Source organism: Salarias fasciatus, chromosome 10, assembly GCF_902148845.1.
Source record: "Salarias fasciatus chromosome 10, fSalaFa1.1, whole genome shotgun sequence".
In the NCBI taxonomy this organism is placed as follows: Eukaryota; Metazoa; Chordata; class Actinopteri; order Blenniiformes; family Blenniidae; genus Salarias; species Salarias fasciatus.
Window position 1 is genome coordinate 8,953,938 of NC_043754.1, and position 22,293 is coordinate 8,976,230.

The following is a 22,293-nucleotide window of genomic DNA, read 5'->3' on the forward strand; positions in this document are numbered from 1 at the left end:
TTCTGGGGAACAAAAAGAAAAAAAAAAGAAATATTATGAAGGCTTCGGGAAATTATCCTTCAAATGCTGGATGCTGGCCTCTGCCATCCATATTTTATTAAACTGTAGCATTTCTGAGCAGAGGAAGACGGAAATCCTTGAATTTATTCAATAAAAGAAACAAAACAGGAAAGACAAAAATACTTAATGCTTAATTCATACTTATCAAATGTACAGAAATGTGTACAAGTATCAAAGTGCTCTTTTTGTCTCTGTGACGTGACATTTATTTATGTTCCATGACATGATCAGAATGTACAGAACAACGTGTGAGCAGCAGTGCTACATCTCATTTAATCAAAATTTGCTACGCTAGTTTAATCCAGCAGGGTCAGGCTCTGCCAAAGGGCCACACGATAAGTGTGAGTACAAGAGATGATTAATGAACGAGGAAGTAAGAAATTTTTTGTGCCGTTTGCATTTTTTTAGACTTTTTATCTGATCTTTCTGTTTCAATGAGATACTGGATCTTTTGAATTAAAAAAAAAAAAAAAGAAAAAAGTTAGAAAAAGAAATTTTGAGAGGAGAAATTTTTACAAACTGATAACAGTTTTCAAAATGTGCGACGGGCCTCCACTGTGGGTCAAGGTTATTCTTTTCACAAACATTATATCTATTTATTTATTATTCTTTTTTTTCCCAACCACAAAATTTAAAGGTGCTGTAGGCAGGATTCCGCATCTCCGCCATCTTGCTTAGGGTTACCTAAGCAAGATGGCGATTTGACCCATCTAAGATGGCGATTTGAAACCCAGCACAGCCAATCTTGTCCTGTTTTCTCTGACATCACGCCCTTACGCAAGTTAAGCCCCTTCCACAAGAACGTGCTACGAACGCTCCTCGACCAATCACGGTTAGAGCCTCATGGGCTCTTCTGATTGGTCAAAGATACCTGGATCTGTCGAGACTCCTTTTCAGCTCAGAACAGAGACAGATGGAAACGCTGTGCCCTCGCGGTAGTGCAATTATGCTACACTCCTAAAGGATTATCAATGGGTACTCTAACATTTAATCCAAAGAAAACACAGAAAAATTAGCATTGACTTGCAAAATCCTGCCCACAGCACCTTTAAATTCAAGAATGCATTAACAAAACTTGGTGTGAGATAATGCATTTTTTCCCCCCAGAGGCGTTCATTTACTGTAGGGAGGATCATCATTTGAAACCCCTTGAACTAAAAAATGACCACAAACTGCTTTTTTATAATGCTCTAAAACTACCTAAAACCACTTCCTGACTTCCTCTGTACTGTAAAACATGTTTGATAATCCTTCTTATGATGAAAGAATCTAATGTAGTGAATTTTGTAGTGAAATAAAAGGTTTAGTCTTGTTTTCTTCCATAGATATACTTATCAGGTACATCAGTACTGTACAGAAATACACTGGAAGTTTACAATGGCACTTGCGGAAGATTTTTGTCAATGTCTACAAAAGTGGTTTGTTGTAAGTTTTTTTCCCCCCAATCGGAACCGGTGGCAGATCTATTATAACTATTATTAGGACTGGAAATGAAAGTTTCAAAAGCAGCTGTTCTCCCTACGACCTTCAGCGTTTGCTGAATAACAGCGTCATCAATTCAGCTTTCTCTTGTAATAAAAATGGAAACAAAAAAGGGTTCATGAGTACAAAGAGTAGAAAGGGAGTGGGGATTTAAAAGTAATGCAATCAGAAATGCAATTAGTGAGAACACAGAGAGGAAAATATAAGTCACTCCAGCCCGTAACAATCACGGAGTGCGAGCCAGACAAAGGTTTTTTTTGTTGTTTTCTTGTGTGATACTATCCGAGCACAATGACTTTATTAGGCAGTCTTGCACACTTTCTCAAACTGTGGTACACGTACCACCAGTGGCACATGTAGGAAAGTCATCAAAAATATATAAAGCATAAACACAGTATATTAAAATTAAATACTGTATATATTCTCAATATAACAATAATAGTAAAGCACAAGTTGTGGGCATGCTGCTTTAGGACTCTGAAGGTCACAATACAATATCAAGCTGTTAATTCCAATTTACATCTTTATTTTTAGCACTTATTACTCATAAGGAGAAGGTTGCGGGTTTGAGTCCAGGACGAACCTTTCTATGTTGGTTTTGTGCGTCCTCCCTGTGTGTGCATACCTATAACTGTGAATGTTAGTGTGTGTGTTTGCCCTGTGATGGACTGGCGACCTGTCCAGAGTGTACCGTGCCTCAGCTGGGAATTCCTCCAGGTCCTCACAACCTTGCAAGGGATCAAGTGGTACAGTGTCCGATTCGTGCACTTGCACAAACTTGTTGCAAAGATTTGGAATTTGAATTATCTATGACTGAGATGAGAACATTTGTCACTGAAACAAACTCCTGTGTCTCTGTCAGAGTGTGTGTGTGTGTGTGTGTGTGTGTGTGTGTGCGTGTGTGTGTGTGTGTGTGTGTGTGTGATTGAAAAACAACTGGCATTAATGTCCTCACTTGCAGTATTTCTCAGAAGTACAGTGGAGCAGAACCTTTAAGTGCCTGATATAAAGCTACTGTCTCCTTGATGAACTGTCCTTGTGGCGGTGCTTTGAGAGCTCAGCTTTTTCGGAGAAGGTACAAGCTGTAAAAAAAAGTGTTTGGTCTAGCATATATGTACAGGCTGTTCATTTTTGTAATTTGGTGGTAATGTGGTCTAAATGTTTTGCACAGGCAAATGTTCAGAGTGGTTTGTCAAAAGTAATGAATATAAGCATTCTGTTGTGAGAGAACAATCTCTACTTTAAGGTTGTCATTCTTGGTTGCTGATGTGCAAGTCCGACCTGGGTACCTTAACTGAATAACCAAACCCACACAACCATAAAACAGCTTTTGCAGCTATCAGCAAAGTTGAGCTGGAGACATCCTTATCAGCCCTGCACACTACGCTAACTGCAAATACAGCACACGGAATCAGTTTGGTGGAGACATATGACAACTATGAGGGCTGTTTGTGATAATGGACATCAGAGCTACAACAGAGGGGGAAAACATATCTGTGAATGAAACATCTTTTATCGAATTGTCCTTTCAGCACGAGCAGCAGATCTTTAGTGTTGACTTTCAAAATTACTTTGAAGAATCTGTGTTCTTTCCCTTTGGTTTTTAGTGTGATGTACTACAGTTCATTGCTTCTGATGACATTCCCATTAGAGCTGGGACCCTTCAAAAAGTAAAGCACTCAAACCAAACACACTGGAATTATAGCAAAATGATCTATGACTCCCTAAACTCTGCCATTTCTGTTTCCATGGTGCAGATCATAGGCTGCAAAGGCCAAACATTGATTTTCTTTCTTGAAGTCAATTCTCTAACCTTTCTTTTCTTGTTCCTGCCATTTTTTCTTGTCTGTGCCAAACAAAACCAGCATGAACAAAACTTTTGATATTTAAAAACAACATTTACTGCTGAATTAAACAAAAGCTACCTAGAGATTATTAAATAAACCGTGAGCGGCAGGAAATTCCCCCAGGTGTTGCAATAAGCATACAGAGGCGATGTATTATAGACAGACAGAATTAATTCAACAGCTAATGAAGAACAATGAGTGACTTTGTGAGTCAGAACTGTAACCTCCAGAAAACAAAAAAGTCAATAGTCAAAGAAAACAGTGAACTTACCAGTGCTTGGCTTGAGGCTTGATCAACCACGGCCACAGACAAGGATGTGCTGGGCTCTGTGTCATCTAAGGAAAGCTCAATGTTCTCCTGGAGCAAGAGAGATGGAATAAAAGAGAATGGCAGACTCTTTGATGACATGATGTAATGATGCTAAAATTGTGGGGAAAAAAAAAAAAAAAAAGGCCATTTTCTTCAGGAGATATGAGCAGGGCTGGCTCGCGAAGAGTGAAAATAAAAGAAAATGAAAAAATAAATACACATTTTTGAGTTTCACAGTCGCACTGGGTCTGAAATACATTTGGGGATGCTGGGCAGTTTACAGACGTGGGCTGAAATCTTCTTGTGACCACATCCTATATGCTTGATTTTGACTGTGGCATATGTGAAAAGGCAAGGGGGATAACGAGGACAGGGACGTGTAGCCGTTTCTGTGAGGAGCCAGCTGTGTCTTTGAGAGGATCCGGTTCATGTGTCATGCTTACGGTCTAAAAACATCCCAAGGTTATGAGGATATAGTTTCAGGTCAAAAGAAAAAAAAGGAGTTTCCATAACTGAACATTGCTGACTGACAGAAAATCCAACACCAATGTGATCCCACACAGCCACGAGCTCTGACAGTCGGAACCTGAAATGTTTTTCTTGCTCCTGGAAGGTGAATGTCATCTTTGCAATCTGGAAAACCAGAGACGTCCACTTAAAGCTGAAAAAAGAAACTAATCAGGTAAACAGAAATTCATTTTATGGGAAATAGGGAATCGTGAAGCAAAATGAAGAAAATTTAGAGAGAACTCCAGTGTACCAAGATTTCACATTTTTCTTTCCGATATACATACAGCCTCTCTGGGGTTAATAACTAATGACAAAAGAATAGAGTGTATGATTAATGAATTTTTTTTAATATGATATTTTAAGGACTGACAGGTCCTGAACAACAACAATTGGAATATTTTTGATAAAAACGAGTAAAAATTTGAGTTTAAAAATAATTAGTTGTAAGAAACAACATATTCTTGGAACTGAACGTCATGCTTATCTATGAAAGGAAATCTAAATTATCAAATACCCATTCAGTTCTAGGCTTAATAAATAAACACACGTGCCAAACTGTCCTCCACGTTTAAAGGATAATTTTAATTGATAGGCTTCCAGCAACACTCTTTATTTGATATGGACCCACGGACAAAATCAGGATTCATTAAAAACTTGCCAAATCAGATTATCTTGATCTTTAACCAATTGTACCAAATCAGTGCCACAGTCCAATAAAAAGCACGTGAAGTTAATTGGTGGCTCTAAAATTGCTTGCAGGTGTGAATGTGTGTGGTTCTCCGTCTCTATGTCCTGTGGAGAACTGGAACCTGCCTTCGCCCATGGTGAGCTTGAACTGACTGCAGCAGTGTGCAACTCCAAGTTGGCTGCAATAGCACTGATGATAGATGATGTTTTTAAAATTCTTGTAAAATATAAGTAATGTTAATTTGATTGATTCAGTCCCATTTCTGAGATATTAGACACAGTTATAATTGGAAATACATTCATGGGTTAAAAATAATTTTTTACAAAAAAATAAAGGCTTAAAAAAATGCATTAAAACACAAAGAAGCATTCACTATTACTGTTTTTTTTTCCTTATAGGTAAATAGAAAGGCTCCCAGATTTAATTACTGTCACAGACGATAACATTTCTGGAGTGAAGTGAAAATTAATTCACTGAATTACCTTTTGCCAGAGCAAAACAGGCATGCAGCAGCTCACAGTGACAAAGTGCAGGCTGCACTGGAGATGGCTGAAAATGCTGGCAGCGTTAATAGTGTGGCCATGACAGATGCCAGTGTTCGAGCTGACTGTGTGTGTGCGTGTGTGTGTGTGTGAACTAGCCCTAAATGATTTTTGTTCTCTGCTGTGGAGAGTCAATGCGCAAAGGAAACACAAATACAATCCAAACAGCCGCAGCACCCAGCTGCATTTAATTCAAAGATACAAAACCAGCGCCTGTTGTGCCTGTGTCACAGTTTAACCTGCCTGTCACTGTCATTGTTAGCACCGTGAGCTGCTTTAAATGAGTTTGACCCAGTTTACAATGACAGTTTCACAGCTTCTTTTATTTTTTCGAGATGTACTGACAAGAGAAAATTACACCACACACACATATAAGCAATGCTTCATTTCGCTCCAATTCCCTTTCTCCCAGGCAGAGGACGTGGGCGGGAAAGTGGGTGGGAAATCCCAGGATCCTTGTTCACAGTATTAAAAGTAATGTGATCGGGACTTCTGGTTAACTTTATTACGCTGAGTTTTTATTAAACGTAGCATCTCCGGGATTAGAGCTGGGAATTGAGCACGAAAGATAAACCTGTGTTATTTCAGTTAAATGTCTTGAAACCTGCGCGATGACTATGTCCAATTATTATGGTCCAGCGTTCCTTGAAAGAGCTCAGAGGACGGGAGAAGAATGGCTCCTTCATCAGGGAGCAACGCGCTGCTGTGCGGCTGGGCGTGTCTCCCAAAGGCAGCTGTGAGTGACTTTACTTTGATCTCAGCAGAAGAGGTGAAGACTGGCATCGCTAATGAGAAGGTCTAACACACAAACCGCTTTGGCTTGTCACAGCTTGTGACAGGTGGGACGGATAGTGTATCTGATGTGTGAACGCGCGCGCTATTGGAGTTGATGTATCCGAGAGAAAAGCGGCAGACAGGAGGGTGAGGGAGAGGTGGAGGAACGGCGTGGAGGACAGAGACAAAGACGCACATGTGCGCACGGCGCAGGATGCTCCTCGGTCCGTACCTCTTTGTATCTCTCCAACTCCTGAACAAAGGTGCGCTGGTAGAAGAGGGTCTGCAGCCGTTCCTGGGTGTAGTTGTGACACAAGTCTTCAAAGGTTGCGCCGCACTCACGCTTGGCCAGCCTGGGGTTCTGGAAGCCCGGCGTGTCCACAATGAGCAGAGAGCAGAGGGAGTGCTGGCTGGACTTCAAGGCCCTTAAGCACACAAAGCAAACACATGCACACACGCATGTAAACATTAGCATTACCATAATGTAGACAACTTTAAAGTGATTAAATTCCTACAGTTTGTAACCCTCAGCTTTGACCACATTTCCTTCCCCCTGCTACCTGAGCTATAACCTCACTCAGCACAAAATCTAATTATTTTCTATATGTCCAAGCTATAAAGTTAAAGTGCCCTTTTATACCCCTAAACTACCCATTAAATCCGTTGAAAACTAACAGTGACGAAGCCTGTTTACGTGCTGATAAACTGCAGAGACATAAAATTGCTTACAAGATGCCAACGTTTAAAAAGATGTCAGAAATGTCAAGATGCACTGAAAGAAAATGTGATAAAATTATGCATAAAGCAACTATACGTCAACACTATGTCATGAAAAACTGACACATTCAACCTCAGTGTGCAAAAGTGTCAATAAAATCGCAGGAATACCCACCGGTTTATTAAAGAAATGAGGATAGTGAAGAGTTCTGAATAAAGCCCAGATGCCATGGCCTCTAAACACTCCATGGCTGTAGATTTGGATGCTGATATGAGAAGTGGGCAGACAGAGAAAATCAGCCTTTTTAAAACATCTCCATCATTTAAGAGAGAGAGAGAGAGAGAGAGAGAGAGAGAGAGAGAGAGAGAGAGAGAGAGAGAGAGAGAGAGAGAGAGAGAGAGCAAGAAAAACTGCAACAAAAAGAAATATCAGTATGTGTGAGCTTGAAAGTAAGACAATGGTCACGGCATTTGCTTCTATGTAAAAAAACTAATGAACATCACACTTGAACATATCACACCCAGAAGCATTTGGTAGTCAAACTAGGTCGAAATCTTCATTGTGAAACGCTGCCATTCAGGACTCAGGTGTTTTGGAACTGGTCAGATCAAACAGCGCACACTCATGTCTGTGCCCAGCGGCTATGGCCACCTGTTATGCTCCTCTAATTCATTCCACCACCTCACAAAATAGTGAGTTTATGTTGCTCGGAGGATATTTTCATGTGTCTCAACACTCATCCGTGTCTGTACGTTTACGCGTGATGGGTGGTATGGGAAAGGTGAAACACAGGTCATTTCCGTCCGTCGCCTCAGTGGCAGACTTTCAACTGTATCTTCACGCCCTTCAGAATGAGTTGCAGCCTTGATGGAAGTCAGAGAAGCTGCACATGTGAAAAATCAATGTGAGGCAATTATGATTTCAAGGACAACGAACGAAGAGTGGATCCAAAATTGCTTGTCCCGACGTAGTGTGTGTACTTATCTGTCAATAGCCATTGTAAAGCTGTGGTATTCATTACTAAGATAAGCTTCACTTTCTCCTGTGCATGCAATTTCCCCCAGGTGATGAGCAGAGGCATATGCATATGCATGTGTGAAAACAGAGTGAGAGGGACAAAGGGAGAAAATGTGGGGGGTTGGGTTGGGTTGGATTATAGGGAAAGAAGAGGAAATGGTATGTTGGTAAATGCGGAGTGTGGAGTACCTGCATCTGCTGCGCCGTTTTCGTCAGAAGCCTGGCGGATGGTGCTGGCTCTGGGCAGGGTGCCCTTGGCCTGGTGCTTGAAGATGGAGGAGGAGAGCTCCTCCAGGGTGCAACCCAGCAGGTAGGCTGCCTTTTGGGCCCACTCATGACGTGCAAATTGTTTCCTGCCAGCTGAGACACGTGCATGAAAACCTCCATTAGCCCTTCTGCCAACTATTCCAGGCACACGGTCGCTTTTTGTGACAACGCCGTCTGTGACAGGGTAGGATTATGTCTGTGGTCAAGCTGACACTGACACAGCTGACGAGAGGACGCACTAAAAGCATCTTGAATACATAGGGAGTGTGAGTATGCTGGGCTTTTGTTCGGAAACAGACTCTGCCACTTTCTTTTTCAAGGATAAGCTTCTATTGTTTAGAGCTGAAAACATGTCTATTAAGTTGAAGTGATAATTGCTTCTTTTATCTCCTCAAGAATGAAAGCAAAACTTATCATTAGGCGACACAATTAATTTATTTACAAAAAGACCTCCTTTGGGAAACACAAGTTTCACTTTAATCCGGTGGCTGAGTGATAGAAGCATGCAGATATGAGTGCAAACTTCAGTTTTAATCCACCATGAAGTGGTATCTTTTAAGACTGAAGAGGGAAACCGGGGGATTTTGCAGAGAGAATGGTGGTCTCAATCTGTTTTATCGGGGCTGCAGAAACCTTGCACACTTCTCACGAAGATAAAGATGGCTGTAATGACAAGCAAAGGCATTCACATATTTTTGCTTTGATAGATATTCAGCTCCACAATTATTGAAATTACACTAAAACATCTTAAACTGAAGATTTGACTTGCCAAAAGGATTTAATGTGACTAAATGAAAAAATCTTGAAGAATAAAAACATGCAGAGTGCTGTCCACCGATAAATGCCCTAACTCAGGATGTGGTAAGCTTTTTTTCTGTCTCTACTTGTTAGATGCAAGTGTTGACAGTCCAGCAAACAGACAACAGCTTTGTAATTTCATGTGGTGGTCTTTGATTAGTTGTGGGAGATCATTGCTGCCCTCTAGTGTTAGATGACCAAGCTGCACAGTCAATGAACATCTTTTATGTACTGTTTAATATTGCATGTGATAGCCGATGCACAGGCTTGGCGCTGACAATAAATGTATTTTTTCACGGTGTCAAGTATTCTCATGAATAGCTATGAAATATTCCATCACACTTGGAGACCAAATCGAATTGTTGTGCCGATGTGTCGACGCAGTGTTCAGCACCTAACCCATGATGCATTGCTTCCTCTTTGTTTATTTAAAAGGAAGACAACAGCGTTTGATTTCAAAACTACTCTAAATTTAAGAATCAGAATGGAATGCTTTAGCCAGATAACTGACATGTATTCTTTGCGGTTTTCTGAAGCTGTTCTTGGATGGTGTTACACCACCATGAAAACTATTGGTAGCCATCTGGAGGGGATCACTGAAAATAATTTGGCAAGATAATTCGCACAAGTGTCTGGCAATTACAATGCAGACAGGAAGAGAAAAGTAAATAAACATATTGCAAACAAAGAGCAGAGCAACTGTAATTGCCACTGTGTGTTCATAGTTAGTTCCGTGATGCTTTTTGTGATTTAAGGTTAATTGATTTGCACTGCAGCGACAAACAGATCAAATATTTTTGAAAAGGGATGTTTACCAGTTCAAAAGTGATCTTGATGTGCACCATTTTTGAAATATGGCTTTGAGATAATAATAACAACAATATAAAAGGGATTTCAAATCATCTAAATAACTCAAAAGTCATGTTGTCACATGCAAAAGAAAAAAAAAATTCAAAACTTTCAACATCTTTTTGAAAGAAACTTTAAAAACATGAATCACTGCAGCCTTGAGAAGCCTAAGGGGTCCTTCACACTCAGGAATAAAATATGAGTAATACTTACCTCACCAATAATAAAGAATCGCTGTCACAACTTCAACTCTTACAAAAGGTGAATATCTAATTTTAAAATGGCAGTCGAACACTGATGAGAAAGACTTCTGTTACTTGAAAAGGAAAAGACAATCTCTTGAGTTTTGTTTCATCATACAAATGGCTTCAGACAAAAGAAAAACCTTGTTTTGGTGAAAACTGCTGCTCTCATTATCCCTGTGAAGCATTATTATGAAGAAAAACATTCGTCAGGTTTCCCGTTAAAATCAGGTTTCTCTGTGTTTGAGTCGCAAATGTGTGTCCACACAATTAAAGCCAGCGGTTTTTGGTCTGTTGAAGAAAAGGCACTTTTTTTAAAAATGTAATTTGTTCATTCACTTAAGAATAACAAGGTAAACCTTAGCAAAACGCATGTCCAATACAAAAAAACAGTGTATCACTTCACCCACAGCCTCTAACTGCAGAGGCAGGATAAATCTGTGGTGTCAAGAGATTTCAATTGGTTTATGTCAGTGTTACCACCTGAACCTTTCCGTAATAGCCTCTGTTTTTTTTTTTTTTCTTTTTGAGCTGAGGATCAGTGTGTCTCAGCCCCACAGCTTGTGCACTGAGCAACATCTTTTATAGTGCAGATGTATCACTGCGGATTACATCTGTCTTGCATCACACAGAAAAAAGTCACCAACTGTAAGATAATGGAAGCTTGGTATCTGTCATATTACATGGAGTATTATTAAAACAGCTTTTTGATAGCAAGTGTAAGTTTTGCCATTTCACCGCAGAGTCAGGGACAACTATTTGCTTCTTTGCCACTGGTAGGTGTTCTCTTATAAATAACACTATCTGAGCCAATCAATGCTGCTGCCAAAGAAAAGCAAACCATTCAGTGTGTTCAGCAATCTCACCCTTGGTTGCTCCTGCAGCCCCAAGATGGTAGATGGCCCCGAGAACGAGCCAGAAGGCTCTCTGCTCATCAGCACTGATCCCCAAAACCTTCATGGCTGCTTGCAGCTTGGAAAACTGCTGAGAGGCCCGCTGCTTATCCTCCGCCTGGCAGATTTATAGAGCAGCACTTTAGCTTGGTAATCACTAAAAGCAATATTCTTTCTATTTAAACAAAAACAGAGACTGCTTTCATTAAAAAGAAGAATTCACCTTATTCTGTGGCATGATGGCAAACGCATTGTTTTCTGCAAAGTGGTTGAGGTGCAGCTCAGTCCTGATGCAGACAAAAAAACAACACAAAACACATTTCAGTCTGCATTACTGGAAGTAAAGAGAGAAACTTGGCAACGTTATTCAAAAGACTGCAATAAATCCTCAGGAAAAACTGAGGAAAATTGTCATTTTAATTGGCAGAAGGGCATTTATCCTGACCTCAGAGAGCTGTCCACTCCAGCCATCAGGTAGTAAAAGACATTAAAAGTGGACTCTCCCTCTGGTCTTCTTGTAACCCTGGTTTTCTCCAGAAGCATGGTCTGAAAGGGTTCAACACAGCAGGACATTTGAATGAGAAAAGTAACATCATTATAGGCAGCACAAATAAGTATAATCACCAAGCTTGATAGGACCCAATTAAATCTAGGTAATTTATGACTGATGCCTGAAAGGAATCCAGGTAGAATTGAGGGTGAGACGAAGCAGGTTTTAGAAACGTGAATGTGGTTATTGTACCTGGATAGAAGCTGACGTCACCAGGCCGGCCTGGTCGAAGTCCAAAGAAACAATATGGGAGAAACGACTAGCATTTCCATTCATGCAGGTGGAAGCGTTCCCAAAAGCCTCCAAAACAGAATAGACAGCCTGCCATTTTTCCGCTACACACAAAGAAATGGTATTTAGGGAAATTCAGATTGAGGATTTTTTTTTTTTTTTTGTCATTCTGGCATGCAATATATTGAATGAATTGTTAGATAGTTTAAAAAAAAAAAGTGCTTGCTGTTCAGCATATTAAACATGCAGTGTTTCAAAAAAGTGCAGTTTTCATTTGAGGGGATGTGCTTGTCGGGAGAGCCATCAAGGGGAAACAATGCAGACGAGGCGCCGCAACCTTCAATTACATCAGTGGCAAGGTGTGCGGGGTTTATTTTAAGTGTATTGTTTTCAACCTACTGGAGAAGGATTTGTTGGTGCTCCCAGCGACGGTAACAAGATACTGGATGATGTGTTGACAGTTGGTCGTCTTGCCGCTCCCACTCTTGCCCAGCAAGACAATAGACTGATCCTGGCGAGTGGTGAGCAGGTTCCTGTAGGCAGCTTGTGCCATGCTGTAAATATGAGGGGCCGTGTCCTCCCTTCTGCAGCCCTTGAACATTTGCATCACCTGGAGAGAGGACAACAACGTAGTGAAAGACAATAAAGGACTGTCGCTTCACACAGTCCACTCGTCTATGAATGTCCAGAAACGTAGGCTGCAGTCGACCTTCTCAGAATACATCGAAGGGGCGCTGATGGGGTTGAGGACCACCATGTTTGGTCCAGCATGGGTGTGCACCAGGTTGCTGCCATAGCGCTGCCGAAGAGAGTGCATCACGCTCGACTCGTTCAAGTACTGCAGCGAGGCCAGGTCCTCCACTCGGTCAAACACTGGAGGGTTTGCCTAGAGTTCAAAGTCAAAGGCGGACACACATTCTCACTCGGTGTCATCTGTAATTGATGAGGTTCAGAGTTGATGTGATGATTAAATACCTTCTCTACATCATCTTCATCCACATCCAATAAAGATCCATCACTCTCCAGGCGGATTTTCACCTTCCCCTCTGGCAGACTGCCTGTCTCTGTCTTCAGGAGAGTTGCTGCATCACCGCAAAAGTGTGGAGTTAATTTATTGTGACACAAGATCTCGACCTGAGAGCAAAAGCTCCATCTTATCTTGAATGCCTGATAAGGTGTGACAGTTGTATCTCTTTTAATAATGGTGGCAACTTAATAAAATCTTCACATATTGAAATTTTATTGTTTATACCGCCTGAACCCAGGGATATCTAATACGTTGTTCTCTTTAGAAATTAGCAAAGAAGTTTTCTAACCTTTAAAGACCAGTTTCTATCATTTTACAGATAAATGTCACCCAGAAACAGATATGTCAACACTGGCAGAAGAGGGAGTTGAGCATGTGACTTGATATACTCCATAACAGATGGCATCATTTCTTTATTAATCAGTCTGTCATCATGAATGCAGAGTTTTAAGCAAAGGTGTTTTACTAACCCAAGGAAAAACCATCCTTGTGGACGAGCCATACTTTTTCAGTGTTGTACCAGACTCTTTCTGCTGCTATCTGCTCGTCAGTCTTTCCCTGTGAGGAGAAATTAAAAGCAATAATAAGAAAAGGCTGAATTCTCAAATTAAATAAATAACTGACTCAGAGAAATATTTGCTTAAATACAAGTAGATGTCCAGTCACTGGATTCTAAGGCTTCTACAGGTGTGGAGACATGTTTTTCTTATTTCACTTCCTACACTTACATCCATTACATTAAGAGGACTTCACAGGAGAATTGGAGTTCTTATGACTCCCCTTTCAATGCGCTTTGGAGAGCTTGCAGTGTTCATTGAACTCACTGAGGGTGCATGTAATATGTTCACTATAAAGGGATCACAGATGGAGGGTGAGACGGGGGTCCCTCATCACAACCAGTTCCATCACGCACGCAAAGAATAAATGAGACTTTCATGGAGTGCAGAGAAAAAGTACTTTTAAATACGGCATATGGTGAAACCAGCAGATGTAGGTCTAGCAGGAGGCGGGGGGGAGGGGGGAGTGTCATGCGGTGTTGCATATAGTTCTGTTCAGATGGGACATGCATTGAAGTTAACATACCAAATGTTCAATCACTGCACCAGAATTGTCTGTTTTCGTTTGCTCATTGAGATAGGAGGCTAACCCGCAGCTGAGTGATAAGCACTGATTCTGAGAGGAGTTTCTCTTGTCTTTGCCAGGGAAACTTCAAGAGGGACGGCTATGGCTGACTCCTGGCCTGGGTAGTGATTGTCTCACAAGTTAACAGAGTCATTCTAACACAGACCGACACGAGGTTGCTGCACACATCACTCTAAAAAGTGGGAGAGAGGGGGTGCAATCAGAATTACAAGCAGTCAGTGTGATACTCAGACCTTAGACGCAGCTGAGTGTGCAGCCTGAAGGATGGCCACAGGGTCCTCGACGAGCTTGGACTGGAGAAACGGAGCCGCAGAAAAATGATTTAGTTGTTAAATTTGACACATAAATTCAGAAGCTAAAGTTTCAGTTTCAGAATAGAGATACTGTAAGATAGGGGGGGGGGGGGGACATTTCAAACTGTGATAATTCAAAAGTCTATTCTGCACAATGCAGCAAGAAAACCAAGTGCAATCCAACTATATAATAAAAATCCAATCAGCAAGAGGTTACATCTATGGTGTACACATCCATGCAATTCATCACATACCAGTGTTAATATCAATGCATTAATAAGATCAATAATGAATTGAAAAAAAAAAAAAATATGTGAAAGCTATGTTCACCATTCAACTTGAACTCAACATAAATTCAGGAAAACACAAAGGATGTGAAACAGTATTGTGGGAGCGCTAATAAAATCAGAAAATAAAAATGGTGTTTCATGAACACAAGTGTAGTAAGTAAACATAAATGTTGTCACTGCACATAAAGTCAGCTGTCCATATAGCCAATGCGGTCCAGACAAATGCAAGGCATGTATATCTAAAAAGCAAAAGTAATATCATTGTACATCTGGAGGGTGCATTAAGCCCATTGAAGATCAGCTAAAACTCCAACATAACATAGCAGGTAATATAAAGTTATAAAGCTGCACATTTGTAAACCAAGTATAAAACGCAATGCTTGTATATTGACGAAGCAGGTACACCAGCCTCCATGCACAACATATCACCATTACATTTGATCCAAAATGCACTATGATATAAAGCTCTATGACATAACGCCAGCATAAAATCCATACAGCCATCCTCATTCCCGACCTCAGTGTGAACCCAGTAAAAGTATGGGAACAAAGACAGGCAGACAGTCAGAGACAAAGTAAGCCAGAGAGGGGTGAGTAGAAAAAAAAACAAGCTTAGACTCCAGCACACTACAACCAAGGGAGTTCATCGAGCGAACGGTCAAGCAGGCTGTACCTGAGAGGATTTGCGGCCTCTGGCACGCTAGCCATGCAAACAGCAAAGACGACAGTGGCGAGTCAGGATCCAGTGACCCACAGAAAAGCAAAGACAGATACACGGGACATGAATTGAATCAACAGGAGATCACAGTAAGGAGAGGGGATAAAAAGAAGTGCCTTTCAGTGTGCTAGACCTTGAGAAAATCGGTTACAATTCATAGCCATTCCATCCAACACGGGCAAATAAATCACACGGTGTCAAAGTTTACTGTCAGACAGCATGTGCCTCTCATGGAATAACATAATTACTGCTACTGGATGACTGCAAAGAAACCATCTGCTATGACACTGAGCGCAATCATCATAATGGTGTACAAGTCAACGGCAAGAGTAAATAAAAAAAACATGCAGCTTAAAATTCTGAAACCAAGGTTTTGTAACCAACTTTTAAATTCTGCAATGCAATTCTTAAGAAGTCCATAACTTCACTATGTGAGTGGATAGTCTTTTTGAAGGTTTTTTTTTTTTTTTTGTCCTTTTCTATATAAGCTGAAAGACAGGCTAGTCACAAGGTAGGCCAGGGGTGTCCAAATCTGGTCCTTGAGGTCTGGCATCCTGCATGTTTTAAATGATGGTATCATCATTCGATTGAGCTGCGCTGAAGCAGGGAGACATATAAAACACGTAGGGCGGCACCCCTCGAGGACCAGCGTTACACACCACTGCGGTAGGCCATCATGAAGCATGGCAGATGCAGCAAATGAGCAAACTGGTGCAGGAAATAAAGTTACATCGTTGTCATTGACAGTGAAGATCCTCTTCACACGCTTGTGGTCTTCCTCAGAGGGAATCAGCTCTGGGACCTACAATCAGGGCCAGCAACAGCAATTTGATGGCCACAATTTCAAAAGCCCTGTGATTGTGAACTTAAGCAAATGAAGCAAGCAATTAAAAAAAAAAGATGTCTTATGATTGTGAATGTAATGAAACACACAAGATGAACACACACCTGTTCATTGGGTGAAGACTGGGAATGGAGCAGAGCAACAGGAGATGATTTGTCATTGGGAACCACAGTGGGACCACAAGTCTCCTTTACCGCATGTGAAAACATTCAAGACACACGTCCACACACAGAGATGAAGTTAGCATGACAAGATGGTGATGACAATGAAGATGGCAATCATTTTGGTTGTAACCTGGCCAATTTTCTTTCAGTTCAAGATTTAATTTTACACATCCAACGAACCAACTTCGTAGGATGCTTGCTTGTACTTCTCTTCTAATTTAATTTTCCAGTTTATTCAATCAGGAAATGGGTAATGGAAATTACTTTTGTTGAAAATTGGATCATTAAGAGTTGCAGCAAATGAATAACGGTTCAAGGCGTTTGTCAGTAATTGTATCGGGCAACCATTTGTTGCAAATTTCTTCAAAGTAATGAAATGAAGATGCGTTCATGAGTAAGCTGGAAAGTTCCCACTGGTGGGGGAAAAACAATACATGTGAACACTATTAAAACAGGAATGGAATGGAGAAGTGGGAAATATAAAAGAAGAAAAGGAAAATCATTCAACGCAGCATGAAAGTATTTCTTACTGATGCACTTTGTGACCTTCTTGCAGGTAAAACCAAAATATATTCTCAATAAATATATATTTATAATATACCATTAAAGTTTTTTTTCTAGTATCTGCTGCCGTTGGTATCAAACTTCCAAACTATTTTTCCAACAACAATACAGCCATTGCTTCTGATTATTTTTCTTATCAATTACAACAGTAACTCTATGCATTAAGGGGGCCACAGCTCACACTCTGCCCTCATTCTGACCCGGCAGCGGCAGCAGACATCTAGTGACTGTGTGTGATTCCATATAGATACATTTGGCTTTCTTCTCCTTTGTAGTTCAGTTCATTTCCCTTGTAAAGGTTTTAGTTACTTTGAACTAGAGTAGAGGGAAGAACCCTGATCAGTCCACAGTCTGAATTCAGTCCATTTTGATGCACTGTATAAAGACAGAAAAAACAAATTCTACATGCATTCATTTATGTTTTGTTTTTTTTCCTGAGACAATTCAGGTAGAGCTTTGGTTTGGCTCAGGTCTGGTTTGGCTGAGGTTGCTTCAGTCTGGTGGTGCCAATTTGTCATTGTGGCACAATTCTATCTCCTGTGAGAACAACAAAGCAAAATCACAACACAAAGCCCCAGCGACGCATAGTCCGACTCACATTTCTGAGCTGAGATATTGTTCCTATTCTCAATATTCGAAAATGAAATATCTCCCTTGAGCAGTTAAAACCACAGTATTATTCAGCAAAAACACCAGGTATATCTCCAAAATCAAGTGCTATGCTGCACAGTCAACGCAACCAATGGTTTTCCAGACTTTGTGGACATCTGCTGATTAATTTTTCAGAGAGCCTTCTCACAGACTGAATGTCAAAGTAACTAAACTGCAGTAGCTACAGACTGTACAAACTAAAATAAGGAATATCCAAGTATCCCATATCCACCGAACTATTAGACTGCTTTATGTAACTTAGGGCCACATAGAAGTCTTTTGCCCCTACCCACCTGCAGTGAGTGGAGTAATGCCATGCTGATTCAGAGAATCAAATGGAGTTTTTTTTTTTCTTTTCCATGGTCACTTTTGCTTGCTCGTATGGAATTGTTTGGTTTTCTATGTAAAAGTGTCAAGAAATGACTGTGTTGTATTTGGTATAAATGAAGCTGGATTAAAGTGAATAGAAGTACACTGTACAAAGTGCTACAAAATTGAACATTAAATGAAAATATGTTGCCTAATAAAGATTTAATTCGTTTTTAAAATCTGAAATGAGGAATATTCATGCTTGCTCTAGGCACTACACAGAGGGACACTACCTCACTGTTTGATTCTTGTAAAATAGTGGATGTTAAACCGATATCTTTGCCTTCTAAAAATACCATTTGGACACTCAAAACTCTCCCTGTTCCTTTGAAAAACCCCCCAAAAAAGATCCTTAAAGCTCCTGCCTCAGTGGTCCACAGCTGACAGAACACAACTTCGCAGCCCTCTGCCTCCAGAAAGTGACAGTAATGAGTCACAGCTCGGTGCTCAAAGACAACTTCAGCTGACCAGACTCCCCGGGTGCAGAGCATGAGCACAGCCTTTATGCCCACTGATGAAGTCTGATCATGAGCTTGAACATGCACCCTGCTTTTCACTTATTCCATGCAGCTCTAGTATTTCAAGTTTCTGTCAGGGATTAAGAGCAACTTTTAACTTTGGACAAAATGGTCAGAGGTTGTTCAGAGGATTTTCTTACTGGGAAAAAAAACTGATGTAGTTTAAATCTGATCCCAGCAAGTGAAATTTTACAATCCATATCTGAAATCAGAACTGAAATTTATGCAGTGAAAGTGGTAGTTAATAATGTCTGTAGTATTATTACTAGGCATGCTCCACCCACAGTTAGGTTACAAACATGCACTTTTTACACTCAGTACCTCCAATTTCTTTGCAGCGGACTGACGAGGCTTTGGGATGAACCCTGCAGGGGGGCCTAAGGAATCTGCCTTAGGGGCAGGGATGAACCCGGGAGGTCTTGCAAGAGGATTCTGCTTTGGTGGGACGGGACTGGGTTTTCTGGCAGGGATGAAACCAGGTGGAGGCGTCAACAGGTTCTGTTTGGGAGCAGGGATGAACCCGGAGGGTGGGGCCAGCGGGTCGGGTTTTGGAGCAGGGATGAAACCAGATGGTGGGGCCAGCGGGTCGGGTTTTGGAGCTGGGATAAAACCGGCAGGTCGGGCCAAGGGGTTTTGTTTTGGAGCAGGGATGAAACCAGCAGGTGGGGCTAAAGGGTCGGGCTTCGGAGGAGGGACGAAACCAGCAGGCCGGGTCAAAGGGTTAGGGTTCGATGCAGGTACGAACCCAGCTGGAGGAGTTAGGGGGTTTGACTGTTGTGGCACAGGCTTTGCAGTACTCTGTGGAGAGGAGCCTTCCCCTTTTTCATCCATGGTAGGTTTCTCCTCTTCCTCTATGCCTCCCTTCTCCTCCTCTGACTTCACCTCTTCTTTCATGTCTTCTTTGCGATCCTGAGTACGAGTGCGTGGCCGGTGTTCTTTGGTTCTACTTCGGCCCATCAGACTGGTCAGGCCCATGGATATATCATCCTTGTCCTCTCCAGGGGCTTTGGTTTTTTTGAGCATGGAATCCGCAGCAGATGTGGAGGCAGCGGTTTGGTTCTGCTCCTCCGTCCCAGCAGGAATCACACGTCTCACAACTCTTCTGACCACCCTCACCACCTTTTTACCACTAGAGCTCTGCTCCTGTTCTGGATCGTCAGGTCCACCCATGGCCGTGTTACTACTGAACTTCTCAGCCGGTGGTGCCGTTGACTGTGGACCACTTTCTTTCTCTAGCCCAGGTTTAGTCGATGTCTGGGACTGACTGCTGTCTACATCGGACTGTACACAAACAGAGCAAGGTAGAAAATGGTGTTATAATACACTTTTCAGAGAGTGCAACAGCAACTTCTGGGTCCAAAAGTCATGCTATACTTTCATTTGTGTGTCTTGAACTCATCAGTCAAGTGTGTTAATAAAATAAGGCAATTTAATTCATCCTTTCAAATTGAAACTTAGTGGTGTGGATTGAAAAAAACACATGTTACGCATCGAAAACTCTTTCCAGTGCCTAATAATACCAGATAAGTTAAAAAAGAAAAGTCTGTCAGGCAATGTTTTGTTTGTATCGCGGGCATGCAGAAGGACGCCCATGCGGCAGTTTGTTCCACACATTATAAAACAGTTGGTGGCAGTAGATGCCAACAAACACAGCTGCTGATGAAGGCTTGGAAGAACAACACAGCAAATGAGGAAGACGAGGCACAATTCTGAGCAACGGTTATCAAAGTGAAGGGTGTACCTCTCCTGTGGGGCGCCAAAACAAAAAGACAACAAAATATATGTTTCCTCCATGTATGGTAAATGTTCATTTTAATGGTTGGATTTGTTATTCCACTGACACAGTGGTATTTTAAAATAAATTCAAGGAATATTTTAGGAAGATTTTTAAAAAATCCATTGTTGGATTCTGGGAATGTATCTCATGGGTCTATGGAAGAAAAAGTCAGGACCACTGTTTTTGTATCATTTTCAAATTGAACAAAATTTACAACAATTTGTAGAACTGGACATAGATATCGTCATCACAAGATATTTAACTGAGAGAAAGATGCTCTATATCAAGGATATGCTGTAATAGCTGTCCTAAGATATCAGCTCAAGCCCCGTCAGCTGACACAGTCATCGCCTATTCCAACATTCAACAGCTAATGTCAGAAGACCATTTAGCTTATGACCCATGGTGATAATCATTAGCCCGCACAGCAAAACTGCATCATGTGAACAACTGTCCAAACACATGCATCTGAAGGGACACTTACATCTGCCTTGTTGTCAACTTTAACCTGTACAAGAGGGAGTAAAGCAAACACAATAAAACCGCATGCCAATGCCAGGGGTGTTCTTCATTGACACGAATAAACATTTCACCAATTCAACAAGGAAACAAGATGCAAATGGACAGAAACACCAAAACAAGACTTCCCTTTTGCTCCCAGAAAGAAAAACGTGATTTGTACGCCATGATGACAGGCCAGAAGTCATGGAATAAGCTGGAGGACGCGGAGGATAAATGTATGGAATGATGAGAGGGAAACAAAGAGAGAGCCGAAGAAAGGAGGATGTGCGGTGCTGAGCGATGAAGAATGGCAATTTAGAGGCGACACTGTGAACTTGTTTTCTGCACACAACAGGTCAAACACCAACAGGGCAGTGGGGCCATGCAGCACTGAGGATAAAACATATGGACAACATAATGAAATGAACAGTTTGCTCTCGTCACACGGCAGCAGACAAAACATGAACACCGCAAACACTAGCAAACCATAGTCATCTTCAGTAGACTTATCAATTTCTTTTAATCAGTTGCTCGATATCAAAGCCTGTACTTCAGCTCTGACGCCACAGTGATTTGTTTCTTTTGCAGAGATGCCACAAAATCAATCAGTTAACATATTACTTTCACAAGGTAACACTAGACAAAGAAATATACCACTTTTGAAATCATAGAACTCCAATGATCAACTTTTCCATCAACTATTTCAACTATTTCACTGACTTTAACTCACTGAGAAGACACTGTGAGTGGCGCCGCAGCATGTTTCACCATCTCTAGCCCTGCTTTCATCAGAGTCCACTCCTATAAATAGTTTCAGCAGCAAAGGAGGCCATTCTGAGAACGCCATCAGAGCCCTAATGGAAGTGCTAAGCAGAGCATGTACACCCTGAGCCGACCACTCTCCTCGCCCAACACACACAGTCCACCAGAGGCCCGAGCCCATTACCTTCTCTGTGGGCCTGGTTAACCTTCCAATCTTCACTCTGCCACTGGAACAGTGCAGGCAAGGCCAAGGCAGGGTAAGACCTAGGGTCTGCTAGAAATGCACACACACACACACACCAGCCCTGAGAGAGAGGGACGGAGGGAAGGACTGAAGGAGGGCAACCTCGCTGGGGGGGCGGGTTTACAGCCAGTCCGGCACAGAAAAGTTGTGACCTGAGAAGAGGAAGGGGGGGGTAATGTGAGAGGGGCTGTGCATGGAGATAGAAGAGGGACAGCTGCTGAAATACAGAGGGGGTATAAATAGAATTTGTACAGCCACATCAATTGCTAGTGCCACTTTCTTCCTGCAGCTCTCATGTCCTAGTGACAAGAAATAAAAAAGAAGTGTTCCTCATTAGACACCAGGCCATATTTCAGAATTGTTCCACCAACAATTTAATCAGAAATTATAAATTGAAGAAAACAAAAAAAACTATAATGAAGCAAATAAGATTGTGAGCTGACATCAATGTGTACACAACCAATATACAAATCAGGACAGCTAAGCATAAACACAAATGTATATGTGTACAACTACAGAGATCTGTTTACATGAAGCTGCAACCATCTGAAATATTTAAGCTTGTGTTCATCATCATGCACTTCACACCACAAGAGGGAGCTACAAAACAAAGAATTGACTCCTCTCCTTCACTGAAGATTCAGCTTTGG

The 22,293-nt window shown here is 41.4% G+C and overlaps 1 protein-coding gene across 3 annotated transcripts in view; it reads right to left on the reverse strand.

Annotated features, from left to right (window-relative positions):
- The window catches only part of LOC115395149 (unconventional myosin-XVIIIa-like), a 67,819-nt gene that overhangs the window by 38,419 nt on the left and 7,107 nt on the right, over window positions 1-22,293 (reverse strand). For all 3 annotated transcript variants that reach the window (XM_030100547.1, XM_030100546.1, XM_030100545.1), the window contains exons 3-15: window positions 14,182-14,241; window positions 13,276-13,363; window positions 12,754-12,860; window positions 12,488-12,664; window positions 12,178-12,388; window positions 11,740-11,882; window positions 11,443-11,543; window positions 11,221-11,284; window positions 10,971-11,115; window positions 8,138-8,308; window positions 7,106-7,196; window positions 6,446-6,638; window positions 3,661-3,747 (exon numbers count right to left, since the gene is read on the reverse strand). In XM_030100547.1, coding sequence (XP_029956407.1) covers window positions 3,661-3,747; window positions 6,446-6,638; window positions 7,106-7,196; window positions 8,138-8,308; window positions 10,971-11,115; window positions 11,221-11,284; window positions 11,443-11,543; window positions 11,740-11,882; window positions 12,178-12,388; window positions 12,488-12,664; window positions 12,754-12,860; window positions 13,276-13,363; window positions 14,182-14,241 — 1,638 coding nt within the window. The remainder of the gene's footprint in view (window positions 1-3,660; window positions 3,748-6,445; window positions 6,639-7,105; window positions 7,197-8,137; window positions 8,309-10,970; window positions 11,116-11,220; window positions 11,285-11,442; window positions 11,544-11,739; window positions 11,883-12,177; window positions 12,389-12,487; window positions 12,665-12,753; window positions 12,861-13,275; window positions 13,364-14,181; window positions 14,242-22,293) is intronic.